This window comes from Cheilinus undulatus, linkage group 19 (assembly GCF_018320785.1).
Source record: "Cheilinus undulatus linkage group 19, ASM1832078v1, whole genome shotgun sequence".
NCBI lineage: Eukaryota > Metazoa > Chordata > Actinopteri > Labriformes > Labridae > Cheilinus > Cheilinus undulatus.
The window spans coordinates 17,495,659-17,512,576 of record NC_054883.1 but is presented as its reverse complement, the minus strand read 5'-3'; the positions used below and the strand labels follow the sequence as shown (position 1 = coordinate 17,512,576).

At 40.1% G+C, this 16,918-nt stretch overlaps 1 protein-coding gene across 5 annotated transcripts in view; it reads left to right on the top strand.

The window, feature by feature from the left end:
• LOC121527734 (polypyrimidine tract-binding protein 2-like) overlaps positions 1-16,599 on the top strand; it is a 28,017-nt gene extending 11,418 nt beyond the window's left edge. For 3 of the 5 annotated variants that reach the window (XM_041814768.1, XM_041814765.1, XM_041814764.1), the window contains 10 exons: positions 1,730-1,870; positions 2,291-2,446; positions 2,535-2,645; positions 2,780-2,990; positions 3,246-3,361; positions 10,377-10,410; positions 11,008-11,100; positions 11,959-12,175; positions 14,926-15,003; positions 15,147-16,599. In XM_041814768.1, the coding sequence (XP_041670702.1) occupies positions 1,730-1,870; positions 2,291-2,446; positions 2,535-2,645; positions 2,780-2,990; positions 3,246-3,361; positions 10,377-10,410; positions 11,008-11,100; positions 11,959-12,175; positions 14,926-15,003; positions 15,147-15,276 (1,287 nt within the window). In that variant the 3' untranslated portion in view covers positions 15,277-16,599. The remainder of the gene's footprint in view (positions 1-1,729; positions 1,871-2,290; positions 2,447-2,534; positions 2,646-2,779; positions 2,991-3,245; positions 3,362-10,376; positions 10,411-11,007; positions 11,101-11,958; positions 12,176-14,925; positions 15,004-15,146) is intronic. The other 2 variants (XM_041814767.1, XM_041814766.1) reach the window with 1 other exon arrangement.
• Positions 16,600-16,918: the final 319 nt, after the last annotated feature.

Below are 16,918 nucleotides of genomic sequence, written 5' to 3'. Positions count from 1 at the left end.
TGGAGAAATCCAAGGTACATCTGTATGTAAAGCACCAACCAAACAAATGTTAAAGAGTAACCAAAGCCCCCAGACTCTCTGCTGAGACACATCTACCCTGTAGTTTGGAAAAATGCCTTTAGAACTTTATAGATGGGTTTGGGGGAGGGGGGATAAGCCACGCCCACTCATGTCTTTCTGTCACCATCAGCAACAACATTATTCAGTCTGTGCTGCTTTTTAGGTTTGATCATTAACCATAATGGCATAACCTTTCAAGATAGACTTACTACAAGCTTCACACTGGTCATGTGATATGTGAGTAGGATGGTGAAAGCAGTTTATTTCTTCTAGAATGTGGTTAAAATGCTTTTTTAATGTTTATTTTTTTTTTTTTTTAACTGGAAGACTGGGTTCACACTGGACAATTATAAGCCTGATTAGCCTAACCCCACCTCGATCATTGTAGGTAGTGCTGCATAATTTTGTAATAATGTAAAATTGTGTTCATACTGGACAATATTACGATTTGCAATGACGGTATAATACAATAGTAATATTCTGAGGCTTCTTGCTTGGTCATAAAGGAAAATACTGTGAATAAGGATAGTTTTTAAGTATTTTTTCTCTGGTCAAAACATACAAATATAAAGTAGCATTAAATAATAAAAAAGACAAAGTTTCTATAGGACGACATTCCAAATAACTTAATATTTCCCAAAAAATACATTTTACTTTTTTGAAAACAAAGTTACTTTTGCAAGTGCAATAGTCACACTGTTGTGAACTTTTAAGACCTTTTTCTGCAGGCATTTTTGTAAACCTGTGGCCTTTTATGTGATTATGTAGTTGCATAGCCTGAAAACATGGTTGTGATTAGATTTCTTGTACAGCACTAATTGCAGGGAACACGATTTGAGGTTTTGTCACAACCACCTGTTTGTCCAAATAATCTTTGTGTGTATTGTCAAAACAACTACTGTTTGTCCTGTTTGTCCAAATAATCTTTGTGTGTATTGTCAAAACAACTACTGTTTGTCCTGTTTGTCCAAATAATCTTTGTGTGTATTGTCAAAACAACTACTTCACACCTGGACAGCCAACGCAGTTATCTTTGATATTGGTGTTTTCTGTCTGAAGTCACATTTGATCACGAATTTCTGTGAGATATTGTGACTGTGAAATCACTGCTATAAATGGTGTCTGGTTCTGCAGTCTCACCAAACTGTCTAGTGTGCAACTGAATGAATATAGTGTTAAAAATCATTTGAACATGGTCCATTTGTCTGTGGTCTCCCACATTCAAAAATGGATCAGAATTTGAAAATGGTCCCATGTTTAGCCAGCCTTAAACAACAAGTTTCTCATGAGCACTTTAAACTCCCTCTCAGTTTATATTTTTCTGCACCGGGATCACGCTCACAGCTCAATACAAAAGCTTATGTCTGTCTGATGATACAAGTATTTTTCCTGTCAAGTACAGTTGGTTTGTTATTTTCAACACAATGTCAATGTGTCAGCCAGTCTTCATTGATCAGCAGCTGACTCATCTCTCATCTGTGTTGATCTAATGAACCCTTGTTTTCACCATATTTACAAAATGGCTCTTATGACCTTAATAATAAAAGTTACATTATTAGTCCTTTTTATTTGAAGAGTAGTTGAATTAAATGTTTAGTTGAGTTAATCTCCAGTGACGGAAGTGGTGAGATGTTTGCCTAAACGTGTTTTTCTCCTCTCTTTTGCCCAGGCGTTCCTAGAGATGGGTACAGAAGAAGCTGCCATCACTATGGTTAATTACTACACCACTGTAACACCTCACGTCCGCAATGTCCCTGTTTTTATTCAGTACTCTAATCACAAGGAGCTAAAAACTGATGCTGGCAATCAGGTAAGTGAAGCCAGACTAATAGACCATTGGATAGGGAATTTCTGCAAAGAGCCTGCAGGTTTTCAGTTTAAACAAACACAACAACCATTCTTTTTTATGAGGTAGCACACGACTGCAGAAAAGCTTCTTGTGCAAAACGACTCATTCCTGACCCTTGTTAGTTCGAGGAGAGACAGAGTGGTTTATTTTGCTGCCTAATTTTTTGGAATTCAGATGGAAATTAAAGATAAATAATTGATTGAGTGGTAGAAATAATGTTTTTTATATCTAAAACAATCGGGCTACCTGGTTACCCATAAAGCTATTTAGCAAGGTCATGCATTAATTCTCTTTAACAGCACTTTTAATGGGTCAGTATCTTGTTTGTTCTGTGCTGTTGATAACATTGTGATCTGAGCAGAAGATTGTGTTTGGTTATAGCGGACCCAGGCGGTGCTTCAGGCAGTGTCAGCAGTCCAGTCTGGTGGGTCACCAAGCTCAGATGTGCAGGAGGCTCTCGCTGCAGCCTCAAGCCCTGTCCTGCGGATCATTATTGACAACATGTTTTACCCTGTTACACTGGATGTATTGCAACAGGTGGGCAGCTTTTTTCTTTCCATAATGCCATGGAATGCTGTAGTAATGCTGTTTGTACTAATACTCGTGTTTATTTCCTTGTTGACAGATTTTCTCAAAGTTTGGCACAGTCATGAAGATAATCACATTCACAAAGAACAATCAGTTCCAGGCACTTCTGCAGTTTAGTGATCCAGTTAATGCTCAGCAGGCCAAACTGGTAAGAGGTGGTTCACCCACAGAAACCTCATTTAAATCATATTTAGAGCTATTTTCTGATTGTCACAATTGTTTTGTTAGTTCTATGCAATGCCATAGTGGTCGAACTTTAAGTACGATGATTTCCCCTGTCAGGCACTTGATGGCCAGAACATCTACAATTCCTGTTGCACACTTCGTATTGACTTTTCCAAGCTGGTCAACCTAAATGTCAAGTACAACAACGATAAGAGTCGTGACTACACGCGACCTGAACTGCCTGCTGGTGACGGCCAACCCAGCATCGACCCATCAGTGGCTGCGGCCTTCAGCAAAGACTCCAACTCCCTCCTCGGTAAGATCCCAGGTAGATCACACTTTTCTTTTTCTTCCATACATTTCAAGTTGTTATTTGTGACCTCTAGCTAAATAATTTTAACTAGGGGTGAATATTGTTAAAAAAAAAGGTGCCCTTATACTAAATCTAGCATATATATAGTGGTGAGACTGTTTTTTTAAGAATCTAGATGGGTTGCAGCTGGCATCCCAGTTCAGTGTTGTAATGTTGTTCAGTCAAAGTGCTGCTCTCCATGCCATGATTTTTTTGTCCTCCTCCTGTCAGGAGCCCTGAACCCCCTGAGTGCAGCAGCGGCAGCAGCTGCTGCTGCAGGGAGGGTGGCCTTAGGTGCGGGTCCCGGGTCTGGTGGTGTTCTGCTGGTCAGCAACCTTAATGAGGAGGTCAGTAACACAACCAGGCACATGCACCACTCAGGTGGACCATCTAAGACTTAAAATTCATCTCTCTTACCCACTACTCCCATCCCTTTTTATTTTCATTTACATTTTATTATTATGGTTTGTTCTTTTGTTTTGTTCTTGTTTTTGTTTTTTTTGGGTTTGTCCCTCATGCTGTTATTTCCATCTTCATTGTCATGATTAGTACATGCAGGGACTCTTTTCACATGACTCTAACATCATAACCTTAATTTGGCATATTGACATTACAACACATCTGTGATCTTGTACAATTGAGTTATTCTTTCTTAGATGTGAGTAATGTCAAATCTTAAAAAAACAAAAAAAAGTTATACCAAAGTTTTGGTCACCCATACTTCAGCTGAACATTCTTTTTTCTGTTATTTTTGAGAAGATTTTATTACATTTTTAACTTCAAACAGATGGATTGGTTCTATTCCTACAGTGGTCACATTTCTGTGATGTCACATTCATGGGTGGATGCTCATATTCTGTTATCATGTCGTACTGTAACAGGTTGTAATTCACGGAGATTCTGTCAGCTGTTTTCTCTTATCACTTCCTGAATGAAATAAGAACTACATGGCCAATGAGACTGAAAATCAAGAAAAACACTGCATCATATTTTGTGGTTTAAACTGGGGATGCACGATATTACAGGCATATCAGTGTCAGCAGATACTAACATTTCTGCTGATATTTACAGCCAATGTATCATCTGTGATATCAGCCTTTAATATTTGTCAAATATGTATACCAGTGTACCATTAGGCATAGGTGGTTGCCAGGGGTGCCACACAACCAAGAAGGCCCACTGTGAGTGCTTTCAGACAGACACAGTTCTATCTCTGGTTCTGGTTCTGTTCTGGAGTCTCAGAACCTTGGTGCTTTCTGGCGAACCAGCCTGTGTTCACACCAGTTTAAGAGGAACCAAAATGGCAGGACATAATGGACATGTATCACCATGTCCAGCTCCACTTTTGCCCAAGTCTTTCCTGCTGTCCCGTTATTCCTTCTTCAGTTTCTTGAGTTAATTTATTATTTGGTCTGGGGTTCAGGTGATCCCAGCCTTCATTGTCTCTTCCACGAGTTCGGCATGTAACCTGCTTCTCCTTTTACTACTCTCCAGCTTCACCTGGAATTCTTTCGATGCTCAGATCACTACCAAACATTTTGTCTCCCCAGCAGACCACGTTTTCTCTATTTCTGCTCGTCTTCACAACCTAGAATGTGATACACCCACTAATATCACAGTTCCCAAGCAAGAACCAACTAATTTTGGTTCCAGCTGAGAACAAACTTTTCAGATTCAGAACCAGTTTTTTCTTGGTTTGAACACGCCTGCCGGTTCCGAAAGGTTCAGGAACCGGCGCAGAACCCTGGCTGTCTAAAAGGCCTCTGTGAGCCCTGAACATTTTTAATTATTATTTTTTGACTTTTTATACCTGTGTTTATAAAGGAGGACAGTGGATAGAGGAAATACAAGGATGAGGGAGCTGGGGAGAGACATGCTGGAAAGTAGCTACTGGCTGGATTTGAACCTGGGCCACCTTTGTTCACTGGGCACACTGTAAACCACTAGGCCATCTTCACCTCTGCTCCAAACATTTAAAATTAAGCCCCACACATAAAAACAACTACCAGACTGTCTACTCCCTCACTCCTCAGCTCTGTTTGACTTAGACTCTCTGCACTGGAACACTTGTATTTTTAACAATAAAAAAAGTGTTTATATACCAGTATCAATATACGGTATTGGCTAAAATGACCAGATCTTATAAGTCACACTAAGGAGTTGACATCCCAGCCATGGACTATTAACAGAGTATGCTGTGGCAGTAGCTGCTAGCATTAGCATCATAATGGTAGCAACATAAATTCAATATCATGCATCCCTAGTTACAACATGTTTGATTACCCTTTAGCTTCCATTACGTCACAAATACATAACCCCAAATTTCCATATACAGCGTGCACGCTGCGGAATGCCGGCTAATCATACTGCGGAGCACTTCGCTTCTTCCCTAGTCTATTTCCATAGCCGGCGCTTCAGACCGGCAGCGACGCGTGCCTGAAGCGCCACTCTGCTCCGCTTCGTTTCAAATATGCTGCAGGTCTATTTTCAGTGCTGGCCACTGCCAAACCTCGCAAATTCACTGTCGTTCAGATAGCACCAACCATGGAAGTCACAAGCGTAGAACATCCAGTTCTTTCAAAATAAAATACAATGCACGTGCTCCCGATCGTAAATATCACTGTATCAACAGTTTGTCTCATCCTGCAGTGAGAGCAAAGGGTCACCGAGAGGTCAGTAGGTTACAGACCTACAACGACGCCATTGACGGGGAAAAGTTAACTTTTGGGGATATTTACCCAACAAATTTTGCATAAAACCACACATCCTTCAAGTCAACATTAACCTTTTAACTTCTTAATGTATTCATTCAATGGCGGAAGCAATAATATCATGGACTTATACCGGAAAGGATGATAAATTAACCCCAAAAGGTAAAATAGTCTGCCGTTGACATACTATTCCTGCATGAACTTTTCCCGTGATCTCTTCCTGCTGCTCAGGACTGCGTGCTGCAGTGCTGTGCGCTAGACTTGCTTCCAGTTGGTGAGGTCGCTCTCCTTTGGTCGGAGCAAACTTGCGGCGCTTCGGTGTGCAGCGCACACACTGTATATGGAAATTGTAGGTTACATTCATCAACTTTCAATTTAATTTCACCCAATAACAGCTGGGTTAGCCACCCATGACCTGGAAGGGATGAGCGGTGTAGATAATGGGCAGATGGATGGAACGTACTATTTAGCAGTTAGGTTTAAAATGAGCATGGCCAGGTAAGCTAAAAAAAAAAAGGCGTCTAAGAATTAAAAGTATTTACATCTGCTGCAGATAATAATGTGCAGCATTACATATACTATGAAGCCCCACAGTAATTTCTACTACAATTTTCACACCATCAGTTCAATTTAGTGCCCAATTTTCCCATCCAGAGGTGAGCTGATGAATGTAGCACAATCCCAATAAGGATTAGAAAATAATACATAACCTGCATTGAGGCTTATACCCAGGATGTTGAGACAACGATAACATTTTTGAAAGATGTGAAAGATCACAGATGTAGGGTTTTAAATGGTTTTTCATCTTGTACTCTTCTGAACACACACTAGATGCCATGACCGAACCGTGAGACCACATACCTGCCTGCTATAGTAACAGTGTTGGTATCCATTGTCCTTTTTGTTTTTGTAGGTTCTCAGTCGTCGGGTTCATGGTTATCCTAAGCTTGTTCTAAAAGGGCCAACTTAACCAAGTCCAGTTTGCCTGAGAATCCTTAAGAAATCCAGTTTCTCCTTTTGATCAAGCTTTGGATTATCCTTGTTGGGCTTTTTCAATCCTAAAGTGATAAAATGGAAACAGATATCCAGTTCCCACATTTATATAGCAGTACAACGTGACAACAATATTCAAGTTTTCCACCTATTAGCCTGACATCTCATAAACATGACCACCATGGGGATGTGGTCTGTTGTATGTTAGCAGTTCAATTGGCATTATCCCTACAAGTCAACAATGAATTGTCATAGGTGTAACAGACATTGCACTCTGACAACCCAAACCTTTGTTATATTGATGGACCAGCTTAGTTGAAATTCCAGTTAGTTTTGATTTAGGACAGAGCAGTTTGTCTAACCTTTTCTTTGCTGTATATTCTAGTGTCCTTTAAATGCCCAGGGCCTTGCTGTTGTTTTTTTTTCTCCTTTTGGTCAAGACACATTATGTCCCTGTAAAAGAGAGGGGGTTTGCGGTCTTTGTCACAACACCAGAGCTCTCCCTGTTTTCACCCTACAATGTTCTGCCCTTCTCTTCTCTTGTCAGACTGTATCTAACTCAGCTAACTGTCTCTCTTCTGTTTTTCTCTAAGCTCTCCTCACCTATCCTCAGCTCATATGAAAGCTCATATGAAATCATTCTGTGGTTTTCCTAACCTGTTTCTCAGTCCTGGGATCAAACACCTGCCTCTCTGAAACGCTTGCTAGCTGTCTTTTCTCCCTCTGTGTTTTTTGCTCTATGACTTAAAAGCATCTACTTTGTCTTACCTAATGTCTCTGTCTCTCTTTCCTCATCAGTCTGTTATCTCTGGCTGTAAATGAATGTGTCGTAGCAGAGCCTTTGACCCTGTTTACATTTTGAATCGGCGTTCGTGCTGGGTAATCAGATACCAAGTTAATTGGACTTTAGTACACACTAGGACTGAACGATGTATCGTGTTTCTATCAAGTTGGTGATGTGCACATGCGCAATAGTCACATTGTACAGACCTGCAATATTCAGGTGACCTGCTGCACGTCACACTGCCCTTTCTGTACTTTAGGATTTTAGCCAAAATTGCATGTTTTTTGTTTCCGTGACAAATGAGCTTTAAAGTCTGCCTGAAATCATCATCAGAAGTCGGAGAAATTAGCTCTGTAGGCAGACATTAAGTTATGTGAGGTCCATCCTAGGAGAGTTGATTCCCACTGTAAATGGCACCTCATCACCGTGCTCACTTATAAACGGACTGCTCACAGCATGGCCGTGCCACTTGTTTATTTTAGAGCTTCAATGTGTGTTCTGTGTAGGGATTGGGATCGAAACTTCTCTATATTTTTCTAATACCCGAAAATCAATAACTTTATAGCTTTTGATACTATTAGGTCTCACAGTCTCTGTGACGTAACTTTAAGATATAACAGGAGTAAAATACAGCAGTTCCTTCAAGAGGAACATGAACTAAAAGCACATCAGTATTGTGCATCACATTAAACCAGAATGTGTTACTTTCAACTGCCGGCTTGAGGAAAAAAAACGCAGCGTGCAAGTCACATGCAATCATATCCACCTGAGCTGGGAGTAATAGGCACTCATAAAACTCTCTTCAGCTGCTTCAGGACAGTTTTCTTCTTCAACTGCTCAGATCAATGCTGAAAAGTGCTCCAAACCTTTTGTAGAAAGTCCTGTTGGTTATAAGTTTGAATCCACTGTAGATATCGGTAGCTTTGCTTTTGCATAGCTTTTGACGAGAAACTTCAATAAATACAGCTGTGAATATGAAGAATGTGTTCGTATTTGAGGGATATAAAATAGATGCAGCAGACTGAGTCTTTTTAACTCAATCACTAGTCAGCTATCGATAGGGGTATCAATATCGATACAAATTAACAATTCCCATCCCTAGTTCTGTGGCTTGAAAGTCCCAACAGATCGTCTGTGAACATTTTTTCAACCATCAGTTGCACTCGTGGGCCTGATTATGTTGGTCAAACTTAGCTTTGAATGTCTTTAGAAATGGTTGATGACATTAAAGGAGAATATGGCGAGTGTATAAGTCTAACCCAGTCTTAGTCAGCCTGCTCTGTCTCCTCCTCCCTCTGTGTCATTGTACCAGAGCTGCAATTATAAGTAATCCAAAAGATTAGTTTCATGGCAAAAATATCACAGCAAACAGAAAAATGAACCACATGACAACCTTTTCACAAAATGAGCTTAACAGGGCTTGTGGTACAAAAATCGTGTCGTCATGAATAAATTGTCTTCATAATTTATGAGATAGTTAACTTCTAAGTAAATATCTAATGATACCAACAGCATGCCGATAATATCATGCAATCCAAATATCTAACCATGAGCTAAGAGGCTTGTGGTGCATCTTAAACAGCTTTCTTCACCGTTTTGTCATGAGCATGCTTTCCAAGGGGCCAGTGTTTAACTTTTTAGTAAATACACCTTGTTGGTCACTTGGAAAATAGTGACTGGCAAACCTGGACGGACACACAGCTACAGTACACTTTGTTTATTTGCAGAATTCTGCAGATAACATCAGTTAACCAGGTTATCTTGAAAGTGTGCAAGTACTCATGAGCGTCTACACTATACTATTCCAGTGTAGATGAAGGCATCCTAGACCACCTCCATATGCAGTCTTTTAGATTCTGTAGATCATGTTCTTGTCATTTCCCATTGAGGTGTGTTCACACCTAGCCTTATGGATTACCACTTGGTATCTGAATGTTCAGCATGTATGCTAATGCATGATGTAAACAGGGTCTTTGACAGTATCTCAACCATTTAACCTGAACCACTAATGTTAAGATACTGTGCTTAAGCTTTCTTTTAGTCTTTTGGACTTGTGTGAACGCCACATTTTACAGAAGTGGCCTTCATAACAACTCCAGCATGCTTAATGTTTCTGCTTAACAGTTTTTAACTGCATGTTCTTTTAACTATTTTTCCCCCTCAGCTCACATTTGTATTATCATTTTCCCCTGCTGAAAGATTGTAGATCTTCAGATTTTCTACCTGCTGCATGTTGTTTTTATCCCATGGTTATGAATTTATATTGCTGATTTTTATTATGATTTTGACATGAATGTACCTTTTACCCCATGCTTGTCCAGGGTGAAAGACATTTTAGCACAAGTTATTTGCTGTATTTTGACTAAAGAAAACATTGATCCAAACCATTATCTCTGACCAAACTACCTGCATTATTCCAGTGTACTGACCTATATTTTATTTTTTGTCCCTCCCCCTCCTCACTTTTATTTTTTAAACTTTCCCCAATTTGCATTTGCCTCCCTATTCATCACCCCCATCTCTCTCTCTCTACCCCCACCCCTCCTTTCCCCTCCATTCTTCGTGCCTCCCCCTCCACTCCATGTGCTGGTGGGGGACTTTTAACCCCTCAAACCATCCTCTTTCCTTCACCTTCCACTCCCATATTAACCACCCTCCACCCCTCAAAAATCCCCTCCATGACTCCTCCGCCGCCTGCTCCCCTCCTCCATGACCCACCACCTCCATCACTCTCCGGGGGGAAAACAAAAACCACCATTCCTCCTACCTACCTCCGCTCTGGATCGATCTGTCCATCTCTACCTCCGCTCCGCTCCGACTCTTCTACCTCTCTACCTGTCTCACGCTGCTTGTTGCTCTTCTCTCCCTCTAAAGATGGTTACGCCCCAAAGTCTGTTTACCCTCTTCGGTATGTTATCGTTAGCTCTCTCTCTCTCTCTCTCTCTCTCTCTCTCTCTCTCTCTCTCTCTCTCTCTCTCTCTATCTATCTATCTATCTCCTCTCTCTCCCTCTCTCACTTTATCTCTCTCATTCTTTTATTTCTTATACCTTCTCTTTTGGTTTAGTTTTTGTTCTCTATCTAAGACAGTTGTTATTATTACTATTATCTTTACTATTATTATGTGTAATATTATTGTGTACATTCTTTCCCTTTGTGAATTGGTTTAGATTAATGTTAATGTCAGTATCATAGACTTCCTACATGGTAATCTATTAATGGAAGGTTAAACCATTTTTGTTGCATGCTTTATTTTTTTATAGCCATCTGAAACAGCTTGATAACTTATCTTATCTTTGGAGGGTGTTTCTTCTCTCTTCTTCTACTCTCTTCACACCTCTCTCACTCTGAAATTCTATTGTAAATTTCTTGTGTGTTCTCTACTTTCTCTCTTCTTTGTTTCTTGTCCTTATATATCCATGTCTTTAGTGCTAACTTTGTGTTTTTCTAACTGTCTGCTTTCTCTCCACCTCACCTCTTCCTCTCCTGCCTGTGGCTCTAACGCAGGAGTTTATGGCGATGTCCAGAGGGTGAAAATTCTGTACAATAAGAAAGACAGCGCTCTTATTCAGATGTCGGACGCCAACCAGGCACAGCTAGGTAAGCACATGCCATGACCATCCAATTCCTTTCATCCTTAATGATAGTGGTTATATGTGTCAGACAAGGTTGTCTGGAGGAGGAGCCTTAAGCCATGTTAAGATGAAAATTCTCAACTGTAAATGGAAAACTTGTTCTTCTCTTAAAGATGTTCAGTTTTCAGCCAACACCTTTTAATAAAAACAGCTTGCAGATCCACAGAATTGGATTAGGGATTGCGTTGGTTTAGATTGAGATCAGCAGATATTGACCTTATGGGCAAAATAATGTGGCTTGAACAGATATCAGTAGCAGATGTTTATCTGTTGTGTCCAGTATCTAATGTACCTGGCTGCTCAAAGAACAGATCTTTTATTTGGTAGAATAACTCTGATCTGTTTTGATGGTCCAAAACGAGAGAAAATGTTTGCACACTGGGAGACTTTTAGTACGGCCCTGTTAAAAAGCCCAAGCCACGCAGGGATGAGGTGTCAAGCTCCGCCCACCCCTCTTTCATTGATTAAAGGTCAAATGTCTTACCCCTTTAAGACAAGTTTATTTTAGTCTCAGAGGTCCCCAAAACATCCTTGTGAAGTTTGTTGCTGAAAAACACTCCCGTATTGGATTTATGCATGTCTAAAAACCCCTTTGTTTCAGCTCTGCTCAGAATGAGCTGTTTCTGTGTCTGTGACTTTCAGTGTTACTTAGCTGTCTGACTCCACCTCTGACCCTACCTACCTGAAAGTTGAACTGCAACTGTGAAGTCACTCCTTATCACTATTTTTCACAATGTGATGTTTTCATGATGCTTTACTTAAAATCATTCTTCAAGTCAAACTCATACATAACCTCTTTACCATTGAACTTTCTTTCCCAAAGCAATGAGCCACTTGAATGGTCAAAAGATGTACGGGAAGATCATCCGGGTGACACTGTCCAAGCACCAGACAGTGGCGCTGCCTCGTGATGGCCTGGATGATCAGGGCCTCACCAAGGATTATGCTAACTCACCACTTCATCGCTTTAAGAAACCTGGCTCTAAGAACTTCCAGAACATCTTCCCACCATCTGCCACCCTCCACCTCTCCAATATCCAGTAAGTATCTTGGAATCAGCTCAGTCTCTGTCACTTGTCTTATTATTTAGTGCTGGTGAAGGCTCTGATGTGCCAAGAAACAACCTGAAACAAGTCTGGGGATTGCTGCTGAGCTGAACTGCAATAAGAGCAGTGTTTAACTTGTGCTTGAGCCACAATGTTAGGAATTTTAAAGGAGCAAAGACGTAACCTTTCAACTGTTTTGGTATGGAGGTATTGCCTTTGGGAGTAGTTTCCAACTTCTGGGGCTTATAGCCATTATATATTAAGATATGCATCAAAGGATTTCAGGGCCAGGGCTACAACTGACAACATTTTTGAGACTGTTTGATATCATGTTCTTTAAAGTATACAATATCTGTAAATTTTTGCATCCCATGCCACATAAAGAACCAAAGTTGTGAAAGAAAAATCAGGTAACAGTCGTATTGTCAATCCTAAAGCTGCTGATAGTGAAAGAAAGAAAAAGAGAACACAGCAGTGGGTGATCAAGTAAAAACACATAAATAACTGCACACAAACACACAAGAAGGCTGTCTAATGCTGCTGAAGTCGCATTACGTCCCACCTGCTGTGTCTCTTTCCTCCATCATTCACTATAGCTTCTACGCTGCTGCCTGCTCCATTCATGGATCAGCAAATAGCACATGTTAATGTTGGTGTGTGTTAAGGGCAGATAGAGAACAGAGGAAACAGTGATGTCTCTTGGTCTCTGTAAGTTCTTTTTGATGTTTCTTCCTGCAGACTGACTGCACAAACACTGAGGCTTACAAAAGGGCATCATTTTTTAGGGGGAAAAATGCTAAATACCATTCATTTTGCCTATTTTTCTATTAACAGGTTGATAATCAAGTGCTTGTATTTACTAATTCATTTTAGCAAGAATTCAGTTTATTAAGTTATTGTGATTGTAGTTTAAATCTAAAACTTTAGGTAACATATTTTCCTTCAGTTTATATTGGTCTCAGAGGTCCCCAAAACATGCCTGTGAAGTTTGTTGCTGAAAAAAACACTCTAGTATTGGGTTTTTGCTTGTCTAAAACACCCTCTGTTTCAGCCCTGGTCAGAACGAGCGGTTTCTGTGTCTGTGGCTTTAAATGTTACTCAGCTGTCTGACTGCCTCTGACCCTGCCCCTTTCAGGAAGTGGATGTGGGTCTCCTGATTCTTCTCTCAGCTGGCAGCCAAGAGGAGGATCAGGAGAGGAGGGCAAAACTTTCTTCCAAGCGGGGAGGGCCAACCGCACCTGGGGGCGGTGCTAACTCCTCACGACATCATGAGGGAAAAATCTGAGAACGGCTTGTTTTAGCACACATTTTCTGAAAGGTGGAGAAGGAGGGTTGGGTTTTGATTCTTTTGGGGGATTGTGGACAGGCCAGGGGCACATACCTTTGCTAGAAAAGCCTGAAAGGTGTATTTTCCATAATATGTGGTTTGTGCCGGTTGTGCCATTCTAATGTATCTATCCACACCCTCATAGCTCTTACACATTTTCTAGCAAGCCTGAAACTTGAGTGATTTTCTGGGGGTTTTAAAGATTAACTCCACACAGTTAACTCTGTTTATAATCCATTTTTTGGTTGTTCCCCCAGCTAGCAGGTTAGCCCACCACTGCGTGGTCTGTTTGTATCCAATGACAGACTGTTCCATTGTCACGTCATGATATGACTTGGAAACTACAGAACAGAGCCTGAATGATTCATAATGGAGAGAAAGAGACATAGGGAGACGATGATTTGTCCCTCAGTTACTGCAGACAGGAACTGCTTTAAATAATACCACAAATTCTCAAAAGCACAAGGAGTTTTTTTATGTGAATGTTTTAAAGACTTTTTGTCACAGAATCATTTTCTTTTTCTACTTTTTGGTCCTAAAGAGATGGAAGAAGTTTGTGCAAGAAAAGCCTTGGTCATTTATATTTACTGTGTGTAATACATAGAAATCGTTGTGTTTTGATTTCCATTTAGTTTTTGTTTTTTGTCTTCATAGTTCACTGACATATTCTTAAAGCCCAGGTTGTCCTGAAAAAAAGGTTGCTTAGAGCTTGACTGTGCTCCACAGGGTTGATGTTCGACAAGCTTTTTCAGACAAAAAAAAAAGTCCATATGAGACACAAGGGTTAAAAAATAGCATAGGTCTCAGAGGGTTAAAATAGACACAGGGAAATTTAAAGTCTTAACCTTGTCATCCTGAGGGGCCCAGTATCGGGGGCAGCCCCTCCTTCTCCTGAACGACACATAGAGCGGTCTCAGTGTGCATGGATATGGTCATATGACACGCCGTTTTAATCCCAGAAACCTTGGCTTGGCATTTCATTTCACAGGAGATATTTATTCTAAAGGTGATTTTTTTTTTTTTTTTTTTTTTTTTTTTTTTTCTTCAGGGGGACAAAATAAATCTTTCATTTCTGCTATGTTCCATCTTTATTTACTCAGTCCCAGTAACTTCTACAGGAATTTTTTTAACATCTGCTGAAATCTTTAAAGAATTACCTTTACATTGATGCCAGGCTTATTCATGTAGATCTTGTGGTTGCAGAGAAATATTCAATAGTATTTAAGTATGTCATTTTCTTGCTTGAACACTGGAGAAGGGAGTAGGGATGAAAGAGTTAAGTGTTTTTTCAAAGCTAACTTTTCTAGCATAATAATGATGATTTTAAAGGCGATTTAAGCACTCCCTCCATAAAAAGTATGGTAAGAAAAACCAAACATTTCTATGTGACTTTAACCTCTGTACTTTCTTTTTATAGACAAGATGTGTCAGAAGAAGATCTGCGGCTGCTCTTCTCCAATGCTGGAGGCACTGTGAAAGCATTCAAGTTTTTCCAGTACGTGGATCCATCTTTAATTACATGGAAATAACAAACAGCAATGACAAAACATCACTTAGTCCATTTTTTGAAAAATTTTCTTTTTTTTTCCATCAAATTATGTTTTCTGCGCTAGTAACCAATATGTGAAATATTTGCAGGGATCGTAAAATGGCTCTGATTCAGATGTCTACGGTGGAGGAGGCCATCCAGGCCTTAATTGACCTTCACAACTACAACATGGGAGCCAACCAGCACCTGCGAGTCTCCTTCTCCAAGTCCACCATTTAAGAGTGTGATCCTCAAACTGCTGACGGTAACACGGTTCACCGTTTGGAGCCGGCTGTCTGCAGCCCATCACACTTGTCTGGACACTGTGGGGCACATTGATTGAATCAGTTTTGTTATTGGGGTTTTTTTGTTAATCCTGTCATTCCTTGAGACTGAAACCTTTGACTTGCATCCTTTTTTAAAGAGAACAATTCAGTACACTGCAGATACTGGATCCTCCCAGCTCTTCTTTACTGTACCTCTGTATTTTTATGTCTAGCAAAAAAAGATTGAATATGATTGATTGTCCGCCATATGAATATTTGATGTACATCAGTGTTTTTTTTTCTTGATTTAGTTGAACAGATACATTAATGTGCCTTACTTGTCATTACAAACCATTTTTACAGCTGGACTTGTTTGTCAACTATCCTCCTATGCTTTTGAGGCACATTGGTACTGGATAATTTTGAAGGATAGGGAGAGTGCGAGCTATTTTTTAGACTTAATTAAGTTTGGAAGCTCTTCTGCAGACCAGGCGCAGCTTTTTAGTTTCCTTTCAGGGTTATAGATTCATAACATTTTCTTGTTTCAGTTCAAAAGATGATGCTCTTACAGCAACATGTTTGACTTTTACAGCAGCCTCTTTCAGGCAGATTAACTTGAATTCCATTATTCCACGAGTATTTTCAGTTGAAGATTGTTCTCCAGTTTTGAAGTCAAATAGCGTCACATATCACAGTGTGGCCAAGTATTTCTTTGTCTGTGTTTTCAGAGCCTTCAGTGCTTTTTTTCCATAGCAGTGAGGTGTAATTGTCAGTGACAATGGTTTTCTAAGCATGTATAGTTATGATAGGATCTTACATCGGACAGTGTTGCATGCTGTGGAAGCAGTTAGAAGATGAATCCACTGTGATTTCATTGTCATGTGACAGTTTACTCGAGAGGGCTACTCAGTTGGACCAAAGTTTCTGTGCCTTTAGAGTTCATTTGATTCATTTACTACAAGCATTTGAATAGGCTGAGATGTTTCTTTTCAGATAAAAAACAAAATGCAACGATATTTAGAGTTTTGCCCGCTTTTTTAAATGCCCAACAGGACCTCTGGTGTTTGCTCAGAAATAATAGTTCTGTATATTTTTTCTTCCAAGTCCAATTTTATACAGTTCAAAATGTAAGGATTTGGTATAGTTTTGAAGAGGCACAATTAAAGGATGAATTATTTTCTAACAAGGAGAGGTGCGACTTGGTTCCTGCTTTTTAAGTTTTCCCTCTCATGGTCTCTCTCGTGTATTCTGCATTACGTCTGTAGCATGCCTAATAAAACTATCTGTAGCTCTGCAATCACCTCCTCTGTCTCTCTTCTTCTCCGCTCTGTCTGCTCCGCTCACTTCTGAAACCATCTTCAGTCCCAGGGTGGGAAGGAAGCCCAAATTCATTTTGGAGCCACTTTAAACAAGCGCTAATAAGCCAGATTGAGCCCTCTGATGTTACTAATTCACAAGACAAGAAGTACGTTTTGCTGATGCGCTTCCCACCCTGCCAACTGACACAATCTATATCTTTGATGTCTTGCTCTTCTCTCCTCTGGTAGTTGCCTATTTTCTAATCAGTCTCTAGGGCCTCTGCTATCTGCTAACAACCTATCTGATCTATCTTCTTG